This window comes from Dendropsophus ebraccatus, chromosome 6, assembly GCF_027789765.1.
Source record: "Dendropsophus ebraccatus isolate aDenEbr1 chromosome 6, aDenEbr1.pat, whole genome shotgun sequence".
NCBI lineage: Eukaryota > Metazoa > Chordata > Amphibia > Anura > Hylidae > Dendropsophus > Dendropsophus ebraccatus.
In genome coordinates this window covers 26,458,595-26,476,709 of record NC_091459.1, presented here as the reverse complement: position 1 = coordinate 26,476,709, position 18,115 = coordinate 26,458,595, and the positions used below count along the sequence as shown (strand labels likewise).

The following is an 18,115-nucleotide window of genomic DNA, read 5'->3' as shown; positions in this document are numbered from 1 at the left end:
TTGTTGCGAATTCGCTGAGTGAAATCCGCTGTGGATCCGTTACGTGTGAAACTGGCCTTAGGCTGCATTCACATGTTTCGTGTTCTTCCTGGTCCGTGATTGTGGTCTGCGAGTTACCTCTGTGATCCGTGCAAAACCGTCCACGTTGTCATCTGTTTTTCTTCCATTTTGCATCCGTGTCCATGTTATTCGTGGATCTGGTAACCCTCTGCCATCATCCTCTCCAACAGCCACAGCCCGCACAGCCCTGGGTGTCGGGTCGTGACATCACCATGTTATCCAGGAAGTGACATCACCATGTTATCCAGGAAGTGACATCACCATGTTATCCAGGAAGTGAAGCCTTGATGCAGTAATAAGTGCAGGGAAAAAAGCACTTTATAAGCATTTCCTGTAATAAGTGTATATTAGTGATTTGTATAACTTTTGGGGGGCAATACAATACTTTAATAAAAATTTTCGCCAGACTTCTCCTTTAAGGTGTTTTCCCACAGGCTTCAATACAGAACTTGAAAAACTTGGTAAAAATTAATGTATATACTGTATACTGTATATATATATGTATATATATATATATATATAAAACAGCTACCGAGAAGCATTGGCAGAAACGTGTGAAATTCAAAAAGGAAGAGGGATTAAGTGTCATATCTCTTGTTTTGAGGCCTTAGCTGCGAAAATGTTTTTCAAAAATACATTAACATTGTAAGAACTGAGAAATTCTAACTGATGCCTAGAGGGATTTCTGGATCAGGTCATCTAAGAGCACCATAGTATTGATTTTGTGCTCTAATTCCCCTCTACACTGTCTCATGATTGTTTAAATATGGACTACCCTGCAAATCTGCTACAGTCTCCTTTGATAAATTTATATCCTGGATTCATCTGAAAGCAGAACTATGAGGCCAGGATATTACCATAAATCATGTCTTGTAGGATATCATATGTAAGCCGCCAATGATTATCATGTAGCCTAAAAGCCTACCAATATATTGTTAGTTTATTTTCTCTTTCATAAACCAGGGATGGGGAACCTTCGGCCCTCCAGCTGTTGCAAAACTACAATTCCCATCATGCCTGGACAGCCGAAGCTTTAGCTTCGGCTGTCCAGGCATGATGGGAATTGTAGTTTTGCAACAGTTGGAGGTCCAAAGTTTTCCCATTCCTAATCTAAACAGTGAAGTCCTATTCACATATCATTATAACACTGTCCACAATTACGGACCATTGATTTCCATGGACCCTTTCACTCATCTGTAGTTGGTACAGATCTGTAAAAGGGCCATGATCTGTGCCGCAAAATATATTGGCAAGCCATAATACGGGCGTATTTGCGCCCCTGATCCACCCATTTCAATCAATGGGTCCGTATGAATGCTGATGGCTACGGGCACACATGTGGAATTGTGTGCATAGTTGATAGTAGATCCCTCAAGTATCGGGAGCATTAGTGATGTGTAAATGGGGCCTAATTCTATGGCTGGAGTGAGAAGGAACTCTTTAAGAAATATTTTTTTCCTGAATTTTTCACAAACCAAAGTGAGAACAAACAAAAAGTAAACACGAAGAAAACAAAATGCATGTGATCTACAGCCAGATAATATGAGAGAACTTGAAGTTCTAAACCTGTTTTTTATTTGCTTTGAATTTAACAACTGTCAGTATTATTTTTTGGTCTCTTTATGTGTTTTTTATTAGTGTTTTTTTTTTTTTAAATGACATCTCTTATTTATTCATAGGCGAAGGGGAATGGAAATGCTCGGAATACTAGAACTACTACAGGAGCAAGATAAGGCTCTCGGTAAGTTTTCTACATTCATTAAAGGGGTTATGCAGAGCTACAAAAACATGGCCACTTTCCCCCTATTCTTGTCTCCAGTTCAGGTGTGGTTTGCATTTAAGCTCCATTTACTTCAATGGAACTGAGTTTCAAAACCCCACCCAAACTGGAGACAAGAGAGGGGGAAAAGTGGCCATGTTTTTGTAGTGCTGGATTTGTACATTGTTATGGGAGCTGCCATCTTGCCTGGGCTGTTATTGACATGCTTTACAGCAAGCCTAAGGACATAGAAGACAATAGGCAGAGTCTGTCCCCTTGAGATGAAAGTGAAACATTACTGAACATGTTCTGTGGTCTTTGAAGAGGTCATTCCACAAGGAGCTGCTACTGTCTCCTCTGTCTACTGGTGTCACATGTCGCTGCAATGCTGTACAGATCATTTTACAGCAGCTTTCTCTTATCACCAAAGACACAACAGGAAGTCTCAGTTTAGTTTTATTCTCAGTGGTAAGAATAAAAACTGCTAGATTTCAGGATTATTTTATAATATGGGTAGAAAAATTGAAAATTAGGAAAAAGATCACCAACAATTCAAAAAAATATGTTTAACATAAAAACATTATTTAAACAATAAGTAATTTTCTGATGACACACTACCTTTAAAGAGACTCTTTCAGTAGGTTTATGGTGTCCTATCTAAGGGCAGCATAAAGTAGTGACAGAGAAGCTGAACAGAATGATATATTACTTACATTGTTCTGTGCAACTGATTCAGAGATATCCTCCTGAGTAACATGGACAATAAGTAGTCTTCTGCATTATATGCATGTGCCCAGTAGTCCTGGATATTCATGAGAGGCAGACAACTCTGCCCACCAGCTGCTGATTGGCAGTTCCGCCCACCAGCAGCTGATTGGCAGTTATCTATCCATGCTATGTATAGGTAGTTAACTGTCAATCAGCAGCTGGAGGGTGGGGGGAGGTGTGTTGCAAAAATCCTATTCTCCTGCATATTAGAAGAACGGCTGAACAAGATGATGGAAGTAATACACCGATCTGTTCAGTATTTATATCAGTAGTTTATGCTGCCCTCATTTAAGGCAGCATAAACCTAGTGACAGATTCCCATTTTCTCACCTCTAACAGTTCAGCAGTTGTTGAAATGGTATGTGGCACCGGGGGAGCGCAAAGTGGTAAGCATAAGATTTTTTATGTTTTATGTATGGGCAGCAACATATAATACATTTATAAGTGCTGCATAACCCCTTTAATTTATCTCAATATCTTGAAAAAAACTATAAACATAGGGCCCAATTTGCTTTTTTTTTTTGTCTTAACCTACTAAATTTCCCTCTTTTTTAAAAAGTGCAGTAGGGTCTACTCCAAGCTGACTTCAACTCCTAATTCTTTGCCTACGCAACAGAACATAAAAATCCTCTCTAAAAATTCTCTTCTCTGAAAACTCTGATATAAAAATTCTCTAAAAACCTCAATATTAAAGTTTTGAAAGACACCTGGGATGTTACAAGTCCAAAGGTCATTAGCAGTTACGAGTAATGACCAGTGTGGGTATTAAAGGGGAACTCCAGCGATATATATATATAGGTGCACTCACCGAACCCCCACCAAATCTTTACCACTTTACTATGCTGCTCTCACCCACAGGTTAAAACTTTCACAAATGATCCCAGTTTTACATGAGGGCACCTAGCTGGGAAACTACATCTCCCACCATGTATTTCACTTCAGAACCAACTGTCTGGTACCCCCCATTGTCTTGTAGAATCTGCCCACCATTGGTTCGATCTGCTTCTGTTTTGCACAGTAAACACAGTATCTTTCTTTCTTTCTTTTCATCTGCACAGAGAGGTAAGAAGGTAAGAGAGAGAGAGATGGATGCAAGACGGCACCAGTCTATTACGGAGCACCGACCTGGCCTAAATCACTGGAGGCTGGCCGACCCGCCCCCAGTGAGGTGAAACTCCGCCCCCAGTGAGGGGAAGTGAGGGATTTCTTCTTCCATTGGCAGAGGGCCAACCCGCCTCCAGTGCTTCAGGCCGGGCCAGTGCTCGGTTAATAGACCAACGCCATGTGCAGAAAACGGGCCGCGGTTTAAAAAGAGGATGAACCACCAACCACGATCAGTCCAGGTGGTGCTCAATCAGAAGCCAGATACACACAAAGTCCAACTGTATAAGAAATACGATGGCACTCACCAGCTACATGCAAAATTTCAGCTTTATTAGGCAGACATGGTGCAGGGGAGCAAAAGATCAGGCACTCGTTCGTGCATTAGATATGATTGCAACGAATGTATTGTCCAAAATAATTTGGTTTCTTTCTCCGCTAGTGACAAAATCTTAGATTCCAGTGCTTTAGTACTCGTAACTGGAGTGTGTCTCTCTATTCACACTGCGCGAAAATCACTGGAATCTAAGATTTTGTCACTAGCAGAGAAAGAAACCAAATTATTTTGGACAATACATTTGTTGCAATTGTATGTAATGCACGAAAGAGAGCCTGATCTTTTGCTCCCCTGCACCATGTCTGCCTAATAAAGCCGGAATTTTGCATGTAGCTGGTGAGTGCCATCGTATTTCTTATACAGTTGGACATTCACTTTAATCTTTTCTAGATCTTTCATAAATTAAAGGACAACTCCCACAAAAATTTTTTTTTGCTCATTTAACACACATTACAAAGTTATATAACTTTGTAATGTGGTTAAATACCCGGCCTGGCCCCCTTCCCCCACTTTCGGACCCCCGACCCCCCACCCCGGAAGTTAAGGAATTTATACATTACCTATTACGATCGTCACGGTCCTCTTCTCCGGGGCGGCATCTGACGACGACGACGTCAGAGCCGAGGGGCGGTCCGGGTCTTCTTCCTCCTCGGCGTCTTCATGCAAAGTGAATGGGGATGAAAAGGCTGCTGGTGCACATGCGCACCAGCAGCCTTTTCATTGGCTGGAGCGCATCACATGGCTTCCAGCTTGCTCAGCCCTGATTGGCTGAGCTTGCTGGAAGCCATGTGATGCGCTCCAGCCAATGAAAAGGCTGCCGGTGCGCAAGCGCACTGGCAGCCTTTTCCATCCCCTGGACCCGGAAGTTGGAGACATCGCTGGATGGCGGAAGGCGGCGACGGAGAGGCGGACGGCGGGCGAATCGAGTGGCGATCGTCACCGGAGAGATGGTGAGTATGGTGTCGGTGTGTGTCTGTGTTTTTTTTTTTTTTGGGGTCCCGCGGGAGTTGTCCTTTAAACTGAACCAGAAACTAAGTTCACTGCCCCTGTAATATTCCAGAAACAGCCCTAGACTAAACCAAGCCTAAGTTTTAACCAGAAAACACCTAGAGAAACCTAACCACGGTAACACTCTGGATATTGCATTATGACTTCCAAATACCAATGTGAGAATAAAACAAGGACAAGACAGAACTTTGATCTAAAAAAAAAAAAAGAAAAAGAAAATCCTACTCCATAGTGAGAAGTTAATACACAGACCCTGGATCTTCTAAAGACATATTACGAGCAATCCAAATCTCAGCAATCATGGATTACTTGATCCATTCCTCTGGAATCTGACTATGAGACAGATGCCTAGCAGACTCAAGTAACCTAGTAAAAAGGAGAAGAGGAAATCGCAGGAAGTGTATAATTTTTCCCCTAACTGGCCATTGACCAAGTAATGTAGATAAAAGCTTTTCTTATATAACAAATCATATACCTCAGCAACAAGTATTTTTTATTGTAGTGTTTGCTTTGGCATCTAGTACTTCTTTAATTTGTGAAAATTCATATTGATCACTACTATTTTGATGTACTGAAGCTGAGTTTAAAAATAGCAAGCAATTCACTGATTTATTTTCTGCATGATGTAGTTTTTTAGCCTGCAGGTTTATGGGCGTCACCACAGCTGCCGTTTATAAGAGGACATTGTGACATTTGCCAGCAGCAGTACTTGGGCACCGAACAGTTGTATAAAAAGAAAAAGGCTCTAATAAAACTTAGCTGTCTATCTTCAAAAAAACTGAAATATTCTTTCCCACCAAAGAAGGTTGTCTATTGCTGAAATCATATTTTGTTAAGAGCCTATATAATGAGGGGTGTGCCAAATCATTTTCCTATGAAAAAATAAGTTCAGTGTCCCTCCAGTGCCCTGTGTCCCTTAGTGTCCCCCTGCCATCATCCTCTCCAGCAGCCTCAGCCCGCACAGCTCTGGGAGTCGGGTTGTGACATCACCATGTAATCCAGGAAGTGACATCACCGTGTTATCCAGGAAGTGACATCACCATGTTATCCAGGAAGTGACATCACCATGTTATCCAGGAAGTGAAGCCTTGATGCAGTAGTAAGTGCAGGGAAATAAAGCACTTTATAAGCATTTCTCGTAATAAGTGTCTATTGGTGATTTGTATAACTTTTGGGGGAAAATACAATACTTTAATAAAAATTTTTGCCAGACTTCTCCTTTAAAGGGAACCAATCAGCCCCAATTGGGTTGATATGGTTCCCTAAACCGCTGTATACAGCTTCTGAGCAGCTGCAGCATTTACCGGCCACGGCTGCAGAGGAAGCTGTATACCCGAGAAAAAGAGGTTTAATAACTTGGGCGCATGACAGGCAGAGGCGGGGAGGTAGTCACCTGAGCGGCTCCCCGCGCATGTCTAGTCACCACTCTCTGTCTGTCACCGCGTTACTGGCCTCTCTGCCTGTCAATCATTTCATGGATCTGTCAGATATCTGTCAGATAAATCTGTGTGTATAAGGCCCCGTTCGCACTATGGAATCTCTTTGAACGGGAAGGCTTGCGTGCCTCCGCTCTCCGCGCCTCGCCACTCAAAAAATTGGCATGTCAATTCTTTAAGCGGAGAGGCGCTGAGAGACGCAAGCCCTCCCACTCAAACCGTTGAAGGCAGGATTGGGCGCGTGAGTTCACATGGAGGGTTTCCGCACAGAATCTTGGCACCAATTTTCGCAGTGTGAACAGGGCCTTATAGGGCGTTTAGACTGCCTCATGCACTGGCACTACTTCCCACCCTTCACTGAAGAAGCAATGATCCAATGTAAATAACAAAGCAAAGATCTATTCCCAGTGTTGTGGACTTATTTCTGACATTGAGAACTGTTAAGTAAGGTAAAGAAGATCTGTTGTGAGGTACAGTATTCTTATAGTGTATTATATGTAGTAACCCTGTGGAAGTATTGGAGAAGATGAAGATTATAGTACAGTGTGTAGAATGGTGCACCACAGTACCGAAATGTTTCTTTTTTTAAATTAAACCTTGCCTTGGCCTGCCAGTCTTTTTTTTTTTTTAACAATTCGGGAACCTATGGGTATGCACAAACTACAGATTTGGCTGCACAGTGTGAACCTACATCTAAAAGCAGACAGCCAAATGGCACATGAAACTTTTATACCTTCATGCCCAACCATATCTCATCATATATCCAGGCTAAAGGGAGGCCAACTAGAGCCTCTTTTCTACTGTCTAATTTTCCACAATGAGCGTATTATTGTTTGGCTCTAATATTGTAATCATGTACATATTCCATGTTTCCCCTGAAAATAGGCGGCATTGTGCATCGGAACACGTGACGGACGTTGGGGGCCTTGGACCAAGCTTCCTGAGGCGCCTGCAGTGAAGCTCCAGGAGGGGATTAGGTGAGTCGCAGGTGGCAGCAGCAGTGGCGGGCGGCCTTACTTTCCAGGGGAGGGGCGCCTTACTTTCTGGGGGTGCCCTCGTTTAGAGTAGGGGTGCCTAATTTTTTTTTTTTGGGGGGGGGGTGTCTTACTTTAAACTATAGGGTAGATTAGTAGGGGTGTCTTATTTTAGGAGGGTGTCTTATTTTCGGGGAAACACGTAGGGCCGTATTAACAGCTGCTGCTGCCCTAGGCACTAAACCTGAAAACACCCCCATCTTCACCCATTATTTAGCATCAGGATTGGTAGATTGGTAGGTAATGGCTCCAGGCTTCACATTTAACAGAGCCACACCAGACCTGAACAATACCACCATACTGTGGCTGGATAACACCGCCACACCAGACCTGAACAATACCACATACTGTGACTGGATAACACCGCCACACCAGACCTGAACAATACCGCCATACTGTGACTGGATAACACCGCCATACCAGACCTGAACAATACCACCATACTGTGGCTGGATAACACCGCCACACCAGACCTGAACAATACCACCATACTGTGGCTGGATAACACCGCCACACCAGACCTGAACAATACCACCATACGGTGACTGGATAACACCACCACACCAGACCTGAACAATACCACCATTACCCCCCACCCCCCTCGAACAGACGCCAGATTTACTTTCCCCCTGCTCCCTGGTGCTGCCCCCTTGCAAGGTGCTGCCCTAGGCACCAAACCACGGGTGCCTTGTGGTAAATACGGCCCTGGAAACACGGTATCATAATTGCATTTAAACAAAATTGCATTCACTTCAACTTCTTGGTGCATTTTTTGTAACACTGGAATTAAGGCTTCATATGATTGAGACAAGTCCAAATATGTAATGCGTGGGCTGTGTAATGGGATCTGCAGGAAATAACAAGCGGTAAAGGGCTTGTGCTCACAACAGACTCTCATCTGTGTATTTTGACAGAATAGAGGAATCAAAAGTCATCTAATATAGGGCCAAAATGAAGCTAATAATAGTGCAATCTGTGCCTCTATACAGTAACAATGTACACAGAGTTTTAACAAGACTTTTACATAACATGGAGTGAAGATATTAAAGGGAAACTAACAGCAGATTAGAAAATTCTAATATTTTATAGAGATGCTGATATCTTTATCCTCAGTGCCGTTTCCCTGTGTTTTATTAGAACGTACCCTTAGGGTCCTAATACAGAGGCCGATGACTGCCCGATAAATAATGTAAAAGAGTCCCAATCTGCTAGATCAGCGCTCCTTTACTGTGCCTATTACATGGCTCGATTGTCATTTAGCAAGGGCTGCACAGACATCGTTAGCGATGTCCGTGCAGTCCTTGTCCTATACTGTTTATACATTACCTCTACACACTTCCAGTCTTCTCCTGCCCTCTGTTTGCTTCCTGACACCACGCGTTTAAGCTTCTCTGAACTGACAGGCCACTCAGTCAATTACTGGCCGCAGCAGTCCCGGACAGTGATTGGCATAAATTAGCCTGTATCTTCAGGGTAATTCTGTTTGGTACTTTGATGAACCTAGAAGGCTTATAAGAAAAGCAGATACAAATGGATTTTATGCCCAAAATAGATTAATGTGCTATCCACAGTAAAGCTCAACAGCCACTGATCGGTGGGTTGCTGATATCCAGCACCTGCACAGATTGGCTGTTTGGCACCACACTTTACAGTGAAAGGGTTTGTCTCCATTTTTAAATGGGGCGACCTGTAACTGTAGCTCTGGTCCCAGTTAAGTGAATAGGAGCTGAGCTGCAGTTACAGGTTGCCGCCGCTACACAGTGGACCAAGATAAACTCCATTCACTGTTTAAAGTGGTCGATAAACAGCTGATCTGCACAGGTGCCAAGTGACACCACCCCATCAATTAGGGTATGTTCACACTGAGTAAAACAGGCGAATATGTGTGAACATACCCTTAGTGTGGATAGCTCATCCTGTGGATAGCAAATCATTTCATTTTGCCCAGAAAGCCCCTTTAAAAATATTTATCTGTGACTATACATATCATACAGTGACTGGCAAACACTGTGGGTAAAATGATTTGTTTGTTACTTTTTCATTGGTTACTTTGTTAGGTAAGATGCCATTATAAGGCAGCTTGGTTGTCTGGCTCAAATTTGAGTATCTTGTGTAGTTTCTTTAACATAATTCTTCATATTTTATCATTCACAGTGAGCTATGATAGCATTAGACTGCTTCCAGTACTATCTTATACGTGACAATGTATAAAAAATAAGAACACATTAATCAGACACCTCAAAAGAATTCATTTGTTTGCATGAATATGTAAGTATAAATGCCTGTAAGTACATAGCACTTATAGGGCCCTTGCACACTACGGAAATCGCGTGGGTAACTTGCCGCGGATTCCATTTCTCGCCCCTAACCCCCCCGCGCTCCTGCTTGAAGTTTCGCCGATCCCATAGGCTCCATTCTATGCTCAGGCGGATTCCGTCCGAAGTGACATGTCAATCCTTTGGGCGGAAACCCGAGCAGAGAATGGAACCTATGGGATGGGCGGAGAGTCAGGGGGGAGCGTGCACGGAATCCGTGGCAAGTTATCCACATGATTTTCTTAGTGTGCAAGGGCTAATACAAAGGAAACACTCAACACTATTTCTTACTTTCTTAACAAATAACCTTTTCCAATGGTAGCACTAGTATACATAAAAAAGTAACAAATATCAAAATGGACTCCCGTAATCGTCCTGGGTACAGATGAGTTAATCACTCATCTAAACGAGGCAAAACATTTCATTTGATCAGCACTCTGTTTATCAAGCCGCCAGCCTTTCAGCGCTGCTCCGCTCCCTGCTGCTCCACCCTGGGTGCCAGGGAACAGCTGGGTCCAATCCTGGGGAACTGGGAGAAGTTTACCAAGATTGGATTCAGCTTTTCCCGGAATTTTGAGAGGAGCAGAGCTGAAAGGCTGGCAGCACAATGAGCGGAGCTCTGACCAAACGAAGCCCCTTACTTAGATGGGCAATTCGCTCATCTCTAGTCCTGGGTTCCAGGCCTTTTCCATGACCCTTTGACTAATATCCCACTCCTTTCATTGCATGTAAAGTTATTGTCAAACAGTGGCAAGGGCAAAGGAAGTAGCATGGGCTCTTTCTGTCCAAGAGAACCATAGTAGCCACATGGTCTAACTTTGTGGTATGTGGTATATGTAACAATTTGTTTCCATAAATACTACAAAACATCACTGTATGGTATAAAATTTAATTTCCGATTTTTTTTTTCCAGTTAAAAACAGAGGTAGAAGACTGCATTACATGACTGGACATGAAGAAAACACCAAGCCAATAGAAATAAAAGATAATTTTGTAATCCAGTGATTCATAAAACGATCCAGTATCATGTTGTCACCTTTAAGGCTTAGTAGACAGTCCAATGTCATGCCTAGAATACTTTATGTGTGCTCTTTGCATTTGATAAGTTTTTTAAAGGCTATCTTAAAATCATCATTAAAACTAGTATAGAGAAGCGGATTAATTAAGGAATTGACATAACCCAACCATGTTAGAAAGTCCGCCACTTCTGGAGACACAGTGGTAAGGTGTAATCCGACGACAAGTTCCTTGACAAAAAATGGAAACCAACTCAACATAAAAGCCCCTAAAATAAGTCCTAAAATACGAGCAGCTTTTCTCTCCCTTGAACTAGAAATCTGTTGTTGGCGATCTCCGTTAAGGTCAATGTCGTTGTCGTATGGAGGGGATCTTACGCATGCACTGATCTTTTCAAATTCCATAGTAGGATCAGAGGTGGAGAATTCGGACACGCAGAATGTCTGGGTGAGCTTACAATGGGCGAAAGAGTTTTGGCTGTCGTTACTTCTGTTGCTCAAGTGTCGACTTGATCCTCGTTTTTGGTAAAGGCTCTTTGCAGCATGGTAGATTCTATAGTACAAAATAAGTATTAAAGTCAAAGGGATATAAAATGCCCCGAATGTTGAGTATATTGTATAGATGACATGGTCGTGCTGAATGATACATCTATTTTGATTATTTAGGTTGTGATGGTTTCTCCAGAATAAGGGTGGAATAGAAATGAAGATAGAAATGGCCCATACGGTTAGAATCATCACTCCAGCTCGTTTTGCCGTTCGTTTTCGGGCATATTCGATGGCATCGGTAATTGCCCAATAGCGGTCAAGTGCAATGACACAAAGGTGAAGGATAGAGCAAGTACAGCAGGTCATGTCAATGCTAAGCCATATTTCACATATTACGTAACCAAGGGTCCAAGTGTCCATCACTATATAGGCAATGCTTAAAGGCATAACTAGAATGGCAACCAGAAAGTCCGTAACTGCCAAGGAACATATTAAATAATTTGCAGGTTGGTGCAATTTCTTGGTTGTGCAAATTGCAATGATGACAGCAAAGTTTAACAGTGTGGTCAGGGTTGTTATCACAGCCAACGTTAACGATATCAGCATTTTTTCAGTTACCGTCTTGGATTTCTGTGATATTGTTTCTGCTGTGCAGTTTGTAAAATTCATCTTCCTCACCGAGAAGGTAAAAGAATTTTCGGCAGTCTTTAGATGATGCTCATTCTGACCCTGTTCAGCTTTTTCCCCATGGAAACATTCATTATGTGCAGAAACCTTGACGCCACAAATGTTCTAATACATCTTTCCTCTTCTTACACATGTCTAGCCTGGAAGATATAATCGGTTAAAACATCATTTATTATTTCATTAGAATTTTTTTTTTTTTTTAACTTAATGAATCTGTATAGCCAAACAAAACCATTGAATTGTCATACGACCTGGAGACGAGATGATACATTTAAGAGACTCCTCAATTACAATGCTTTATAGGAAGCTCTTACAAAAGAGGACGAGTAAATATTTTCCATTTTAATGTGTAATTGTATTGTGCGGCTTATGCTAAGGAAGTGTGAAATTTTCTATTACTCCCGCTGTGGGGAAGAGGACAGATGGGGGCATATGTGGAGAAAGATAACAGTGAAGAGTAGCTGCACAAAGTAATGACAAAAGGGTGATGAAAGCAAGATATAGCAGCAAAATAACACATTTATAATAAATACCATATGGAAATCTCATACTGATATATGCTTGGCAAATATTGTGTTTTCCATTGTAACAGCTTAAGATATTGAACAAATAGCCCAGGGACTGATAGGAAGCATACAACTCCCTTCAGTGTCAGGGTAAAAATAACATGTAGGATGTAATTTATTAAAGGAGAAGTCCAGCCAGAGCCATTTTTTTAGCAAGTGCTGGGAAGGGGGAGGATAAAAGAAATAAAAATAACATGTTCTTACCCCCCCCCCCCCGCTCTAGCGCTGGTGGCCGCATACTGGCGCTCCAGTAGTAGGGTCCTGTCTCAGCAGCTGGCTGGCTGGTATGTGGCCACCAGCGCTGGAACGAGGGAGGTAAGAGCATGTTATTTCTTTTATTCTCCCCCTGCCCAGCCCTTGCTAAAAAAAAAATGGTTCTCGCCAGACTTCTCCTTTAATCCCATTGTTTTATTCCATTATTTCTAGGATATTTAGCATGAGGATATCCACAGCAATTGGTGTTATTCTAGTATTTAATAAAATACTTTACGGCTCATTTGTTACTTGTAAGAACCGGGGGGGGGGGGGGGATTTACCAAGATTAGCATATCTGGAAGCCTGTCATCAGTGACAAGTGTGCCTAAAAGATTAACCCCTTAAGGACACGGGGCGTACATTTATGCCCCTGCAGCCTGTGCCTTGACGTGAACAAAAAGCGGAGATTGCTTTTTTTTTTTTAATTACATTTTATGTATAAAGAATTAATGAAAAGCGATCAATACGTCTGACCTAGAAAAAAATGTTACTAATAAAAACTAGAAATCATGGCGCCACAAATAATGCTTCATAAGACCGTGTAGGTGAAAAAATAAAAAGAGCTATAAGAGTCACATTAGGGCCATTTCAAACATACCTATTTGCAAAAAAAAAAGTTTTACTGCTAAAAAAAATAGTAAAAGGATAGAAAACCTAGAAAACATGCATATCGCTGTGTTCAGACCGACCTATAGAATAATGGAAAAATGTCAGTTTTACAGTAAAGTGCATTACGTAAAACATGGAACCCCCCCCAAAATTTGCAGAATCACATTTTTTTACCCAAATTCACCCCATAAATGATACTTTTGGGGTCCCGTCATTTATTATATGGACCTCACATGGCCCTGTAGGTGGAAAAATAAAAGAGTTATGGGTCTTAGAAGGCGAGGAAGAAAAAACAAAAACGCAAAAGTGTCAATTGGCCCGGTCCTTAAGGTCATTTCAGGCCTGGTCCTTAAGGGGTTAATGGCTGTTTGCAGGGAAATCATAGTGAATTGAGTGTGTAAGGAGACCACACCTTCTATGAGTCATGCCACGCTTTTCCGCAGTTGTGCACTGGCAAAAAGTTGCACATTTTAGACTATATGTGACCTTTTCCAGTCTACGCCAAGACACAGGGATAAATCCCCCCTGTATCTTGAAATGAATGATAAAGGTAAACAGGAGATAATAATCCTACCCCTATTGTCGTGTTGCAGATTTTTTGGCATGATCCTGAAACAAATAGTACTATACAAATCCTGCAGATAATACAGGGGTTAATAACATGCTGATCTGTTTGATAGGGAATAAGGGATGGTTAAGGCCCCTCTGTCAGCCAGTGGTCTTATAGCGAGAAACAGAATTGTGAAGATGAGGAAGTGGGCAGACATGGCTGACCATAGAGAAAATGCCTTTATATATTACAAAATTTTAAATAGGTGCTGTAGCCAACCCACAAAAAATAAGACATTACTATGATAAAACAGCTTATGGGGTCCTGATTGTATACTTCCCGAGATATATTGAGTTATACTTTGACAGTTAAAGGGGTTATCCAGCGCTACAAAAACATGGCCACTTTCCCCCTACTGTTGTCTCCAGTTTTGGTGGGGTTTTGAAACTCAGTTCCATTGAAGTAAATGGAGCTTAATTGCAAACCGCACCTGAACTGGAGACAACAGTAGGGGAAAAAGTGGCCATGTTTTTGTAGTGCTGGTCCACATTCCACCACTCCTGGACTTGAGGCCCGACGTGGCAGGCAGGCTCAGCCATTGGTTTTGTGTTTTTCCTTATTTTAAATTCTACTATCTATAGTTTAGAATAATCCCGAAATCTTGCAGTTTCCATTCTTACCACTGAGCCTACAGCTAAATTGAACTGTGATGATAAGGAGGAAGCTTCTGGAAAGTGATATGTACAGCATTACAGTGAAAACAAGTGACACAAGTAGACAGAAAAAACTATTTATCAACAATCACATAAAAATAATCAGGTTAGAAAAAATGAGCACGTTTGCACGAGCAAAAAAAAAAAAAGTGTATGGCTTAGATATGCTTTTGTATGCCTATACAGTAGCATACATTATTGCTTTCCATTAGAAGTATGTTGTTAAATAGTGAAATAATAAAGTAAATCCAAGCCGCAGCTCCGCATTGAGCAAATCCTTCATCTGCAGTTGAGGAAATAAAATGTAAAATTTAGAAATAAAATTTAATGTTCAGGTTTTTTTTTCTTGCCAGTGACTAGTTTATAAAGAAATGACTAATCTGATTTGCAATATTATGATGGATAGAAAGTATTTGCGGAAAACCCTTAGCAAAGCTGTTTTACATACAAGCTGTACCAGGATGTAAATGTGCCTGGACTTGTTAGTGTTGTATTGGCCCTGTATTAGTCTGAGCATGAAAACTTTTTTAACTTTGCACCTTGCTTGTGTAGTACTACAAAATCTATATTATAGTCCATCAAAAATGCCAGGTTTGGTAAAGTGATGGACAACATGGCATACATCCGATGTACCCCATTAAAGCAAATGTACCATCAGTACATACGCATTAAAGCGTAACTGTCATTTTTTTTTTTTATTGCAGAAATCAGTAGTATAAGTGATTTTAAGAAACTCTGTAATAGGTTTCATCAGCCAAAAAAGCCTCCTTCTGTACTTAAGAAGCAATCTTCCAGCCTCCCCCCTGACTTCTTATCTGTGCATTATCAGGCAAACACGTCTTCATTACAGAGAAGCCAGGGAAGACAGGCTCTGCTCTCTCCATTCTATCCTTATGGAGGGGGGAGGGGCCGAGGGAGCAGGAAGAGGTGACATGAAGGTCAGCTGTTTGTAGACTCTCTGGGCACCTAAAATGCTAAATTCAGGTGTCAGAAAGGTCAGTGCTTATCTATGAACTTACTGAGAGAAGATTGCAGGATGTTGTGCTTTGCAGGACTGCTCCAAGCTCAGTCACTCCTAACAGCCCCTCCCCTCTCCATAGCCACATAATGGACACAGAAATCCTGCTTCTTCTGAAGTGAGGGGGGAGGCTGGGAGATTGCTTTTTCAGTACAGAAGGAAACTCTTTTGGTTTAAAAATACCCTGAAATGACAGTTACGCTTTAAGTGTTGCATATAAATAGAAAGGCTCTGGCGGAAACCAGCGGAAGCCGGTGCTGTGGTCCCTTTTTTGAACCATAGCCCGGCTCCCATAGATGGCGCTGGTCTATTACAGAGCACCGGCCCGGGCTGAAGCACTGGAGGTGGCCTGGCCCGCCCCTCTATGACCAACTCCATTGATTCTAATGGAGCCGCGACATAGAGAGGCAAGGGTTTCCACCCACTGGGGGTGGGCTGGGCCATCTCCAGTTCTTCAGCCCGGGCTGGTGCATGGTAATAGACCGGTGCGGTGCATGGGAACCAGGCTGCGGTTCAAAAAAGGGACCGCGTCACCGGCTTTACCAGCAATTCAACAGATTTTTTGAAATTGCTGACAGCGGCGGAGAGTGGGCGGCCGAAAACCCTGCAACTGTGAGGAAGCGGGACAGGTAAGTATACCTCACTATCCCCCACAGCCCCAGAAGCATAGCTACATATCATTTAACCCTGGACAAATGCTTTAAGTAACTGAATATAAATTCTTCTTATTAAAAATAGAAAACAATAAGATGCATCTAATTTATCATTACTTGAATTCCCAGGAGCTAATATTGTAACACTTTCTGGCATAATTACATAGAATTCAGGCTGAACACCAGTTATCAAGCCCTTCACTACTTTTTGTCAAAAGATAGATAATTACTTTTACATTGGCTTATGACAGGTCCAGGGATGTGAGACATGCAACAATAAAATACCACAGTGGCGTATTGTGAAGGAATTAGTAAACCGTGCCCTGTTGACCTGATTCTATTATAAGCATTGTTCCCCATCATTTACAGTTCATTTAACAAATGTTACCTGCAATGCATTTGCAGACCATGACCTTGCATTATAAGTTCTGTTCCCTAGAAATTACAAGCAATTTCTAGTGCTTTAATAACTTTACTTTCTTTTTCCAATAATGTTAAAGTGTACCTGTCATTATAACTTTCAAAATCTAAATCAGCAGTAGATGTGATATAAAGCAAGTTTGCAATCTACATTCATTATTTTGTTATTGCTAACATGCTGTAAAACAAAGCTATACTTACCAGAAATCCAGGTCCAGTCTCCTGAAGGCAGATTTTTTTAGTCTTGTGCTGGTTGAAAAAAACCAACAGACTAAACACAGGAATTCCGGCCAGTACAGAGAGTCACGGCTCAATGTATTCATCAGTCACATGACTGCCTTCTCTCTGTGAGCGCTCAGATGGCCTGGGACACTGGACTTCCTGTTTTCTGACTCTTTGAGAAAAAAAGAGTCAGAAAACAGGAAGTTTTGTGTTCTCCATAATAACTACAAAAAAATAATGAATGTAAATTGCAAACTTGCTTTATATCACTTCTACTGTTGATTTAGATTTTGAAAGTTGTAATGACAGTGACAATTTAAAGCATCAATAAACACAGCATCTGTTTCTTTTTCTATATCATGGGGAGCCTGTATTAAAGGAGTTCTCTAAGCAAAATTTATTAATGACTTACCCGTAGGATAGGTCATCAATATGGACACCTAGCACTCCGCCAATCAGCTGTTTGCCAAAGCTTCAAGGCCTGCATATACAGTCCAGAGCTTGAAGCAAACAGCTATGTACAGTATACAGGCTCACCCAAATGATAAGCTGGCACTGCACAGGTTCTCTGATGTATCCGCAGCCATTTGCACATGGATTATGTCGACACTGAATAAAGGCTATGAACACAGCGAGCGCCACTGTAAGTATTGTGGCATCACCACATCTGTAGAAAACAATGTTGCATCACACACCTGTACAAACTTCTTTTATTAAAATATGGTCAAGACATTAGAGACTTCACCAGGGCCCCATTAGCCTCCAGACCCCGCCCCACCTAGAGAAAGGCAAGCCAAGGCCTACTCCACACACAAGCCAGTAGCACTTACACTGCCTTTCAAAAGCCTGACATCTTTTTCTCCCATCTTCCATACAAAACTAAACTTTTAATGCTTAAAGGGGAACTGTCAGCCGGATAGATGACTCTAACTTGCTGATAGCCCCTTATAGCACCTAGGATGCTGAGGAGGAAGGTCTGTTACCTTCTTCTTCAGCATTGGTCCCGTGCTGTTAGTCGGAGTAATCTTCGCTCCGGTGCACTGTCAGGAGCACTGCAGCCTCATCAGCCGGCTCCTTCTAATGATAATCAATGGAGCAG

General features: G+C 41.9%; 1 protein-coding gene and 1 long non-coding RNA gene across 2 annotated transcripts in view; one reads left to right on the top strand and one right to left on the bottom strand.

Annotated features, from left to right (window-relative positions):
* The first annotated feature begins 2,747 nt into the window (after positions 1–2,747).
* LOC138794714 (uncharacterized) lies at positions 2,748–10,823 on the top strand. The gene is made up of 3 exons (XR_011363485.1): positions 2,748–2,973; positions 9,658–9,771; positions 10,732–10,823. It is a non-coding gene; the product is annotated as an uncharacterized lncRNA (long non-coding RNA).
* Positions 10,735–18,115, bottom strand: part of HTR1E (5-hydroxytryptamine receptor 1E) — a 72,207-nt gene continuing 64,826 nt past the window's right edge. Inside the window, exon 3 of the mRNA XM_069973541.1 lies at positions 10,735–12,150. Within this exon, the coding sequence (XP_069829642.1) occupies positions 10,898–11,992 (1,095 nt within the window). The 5' untranslated portion in view covers positions 11,993–12,150 and the 3' untranslated portion in view covers positions 10,735–10,897. The remainder of the gene's footprint in view (positions 12,151–18,115) is intronic.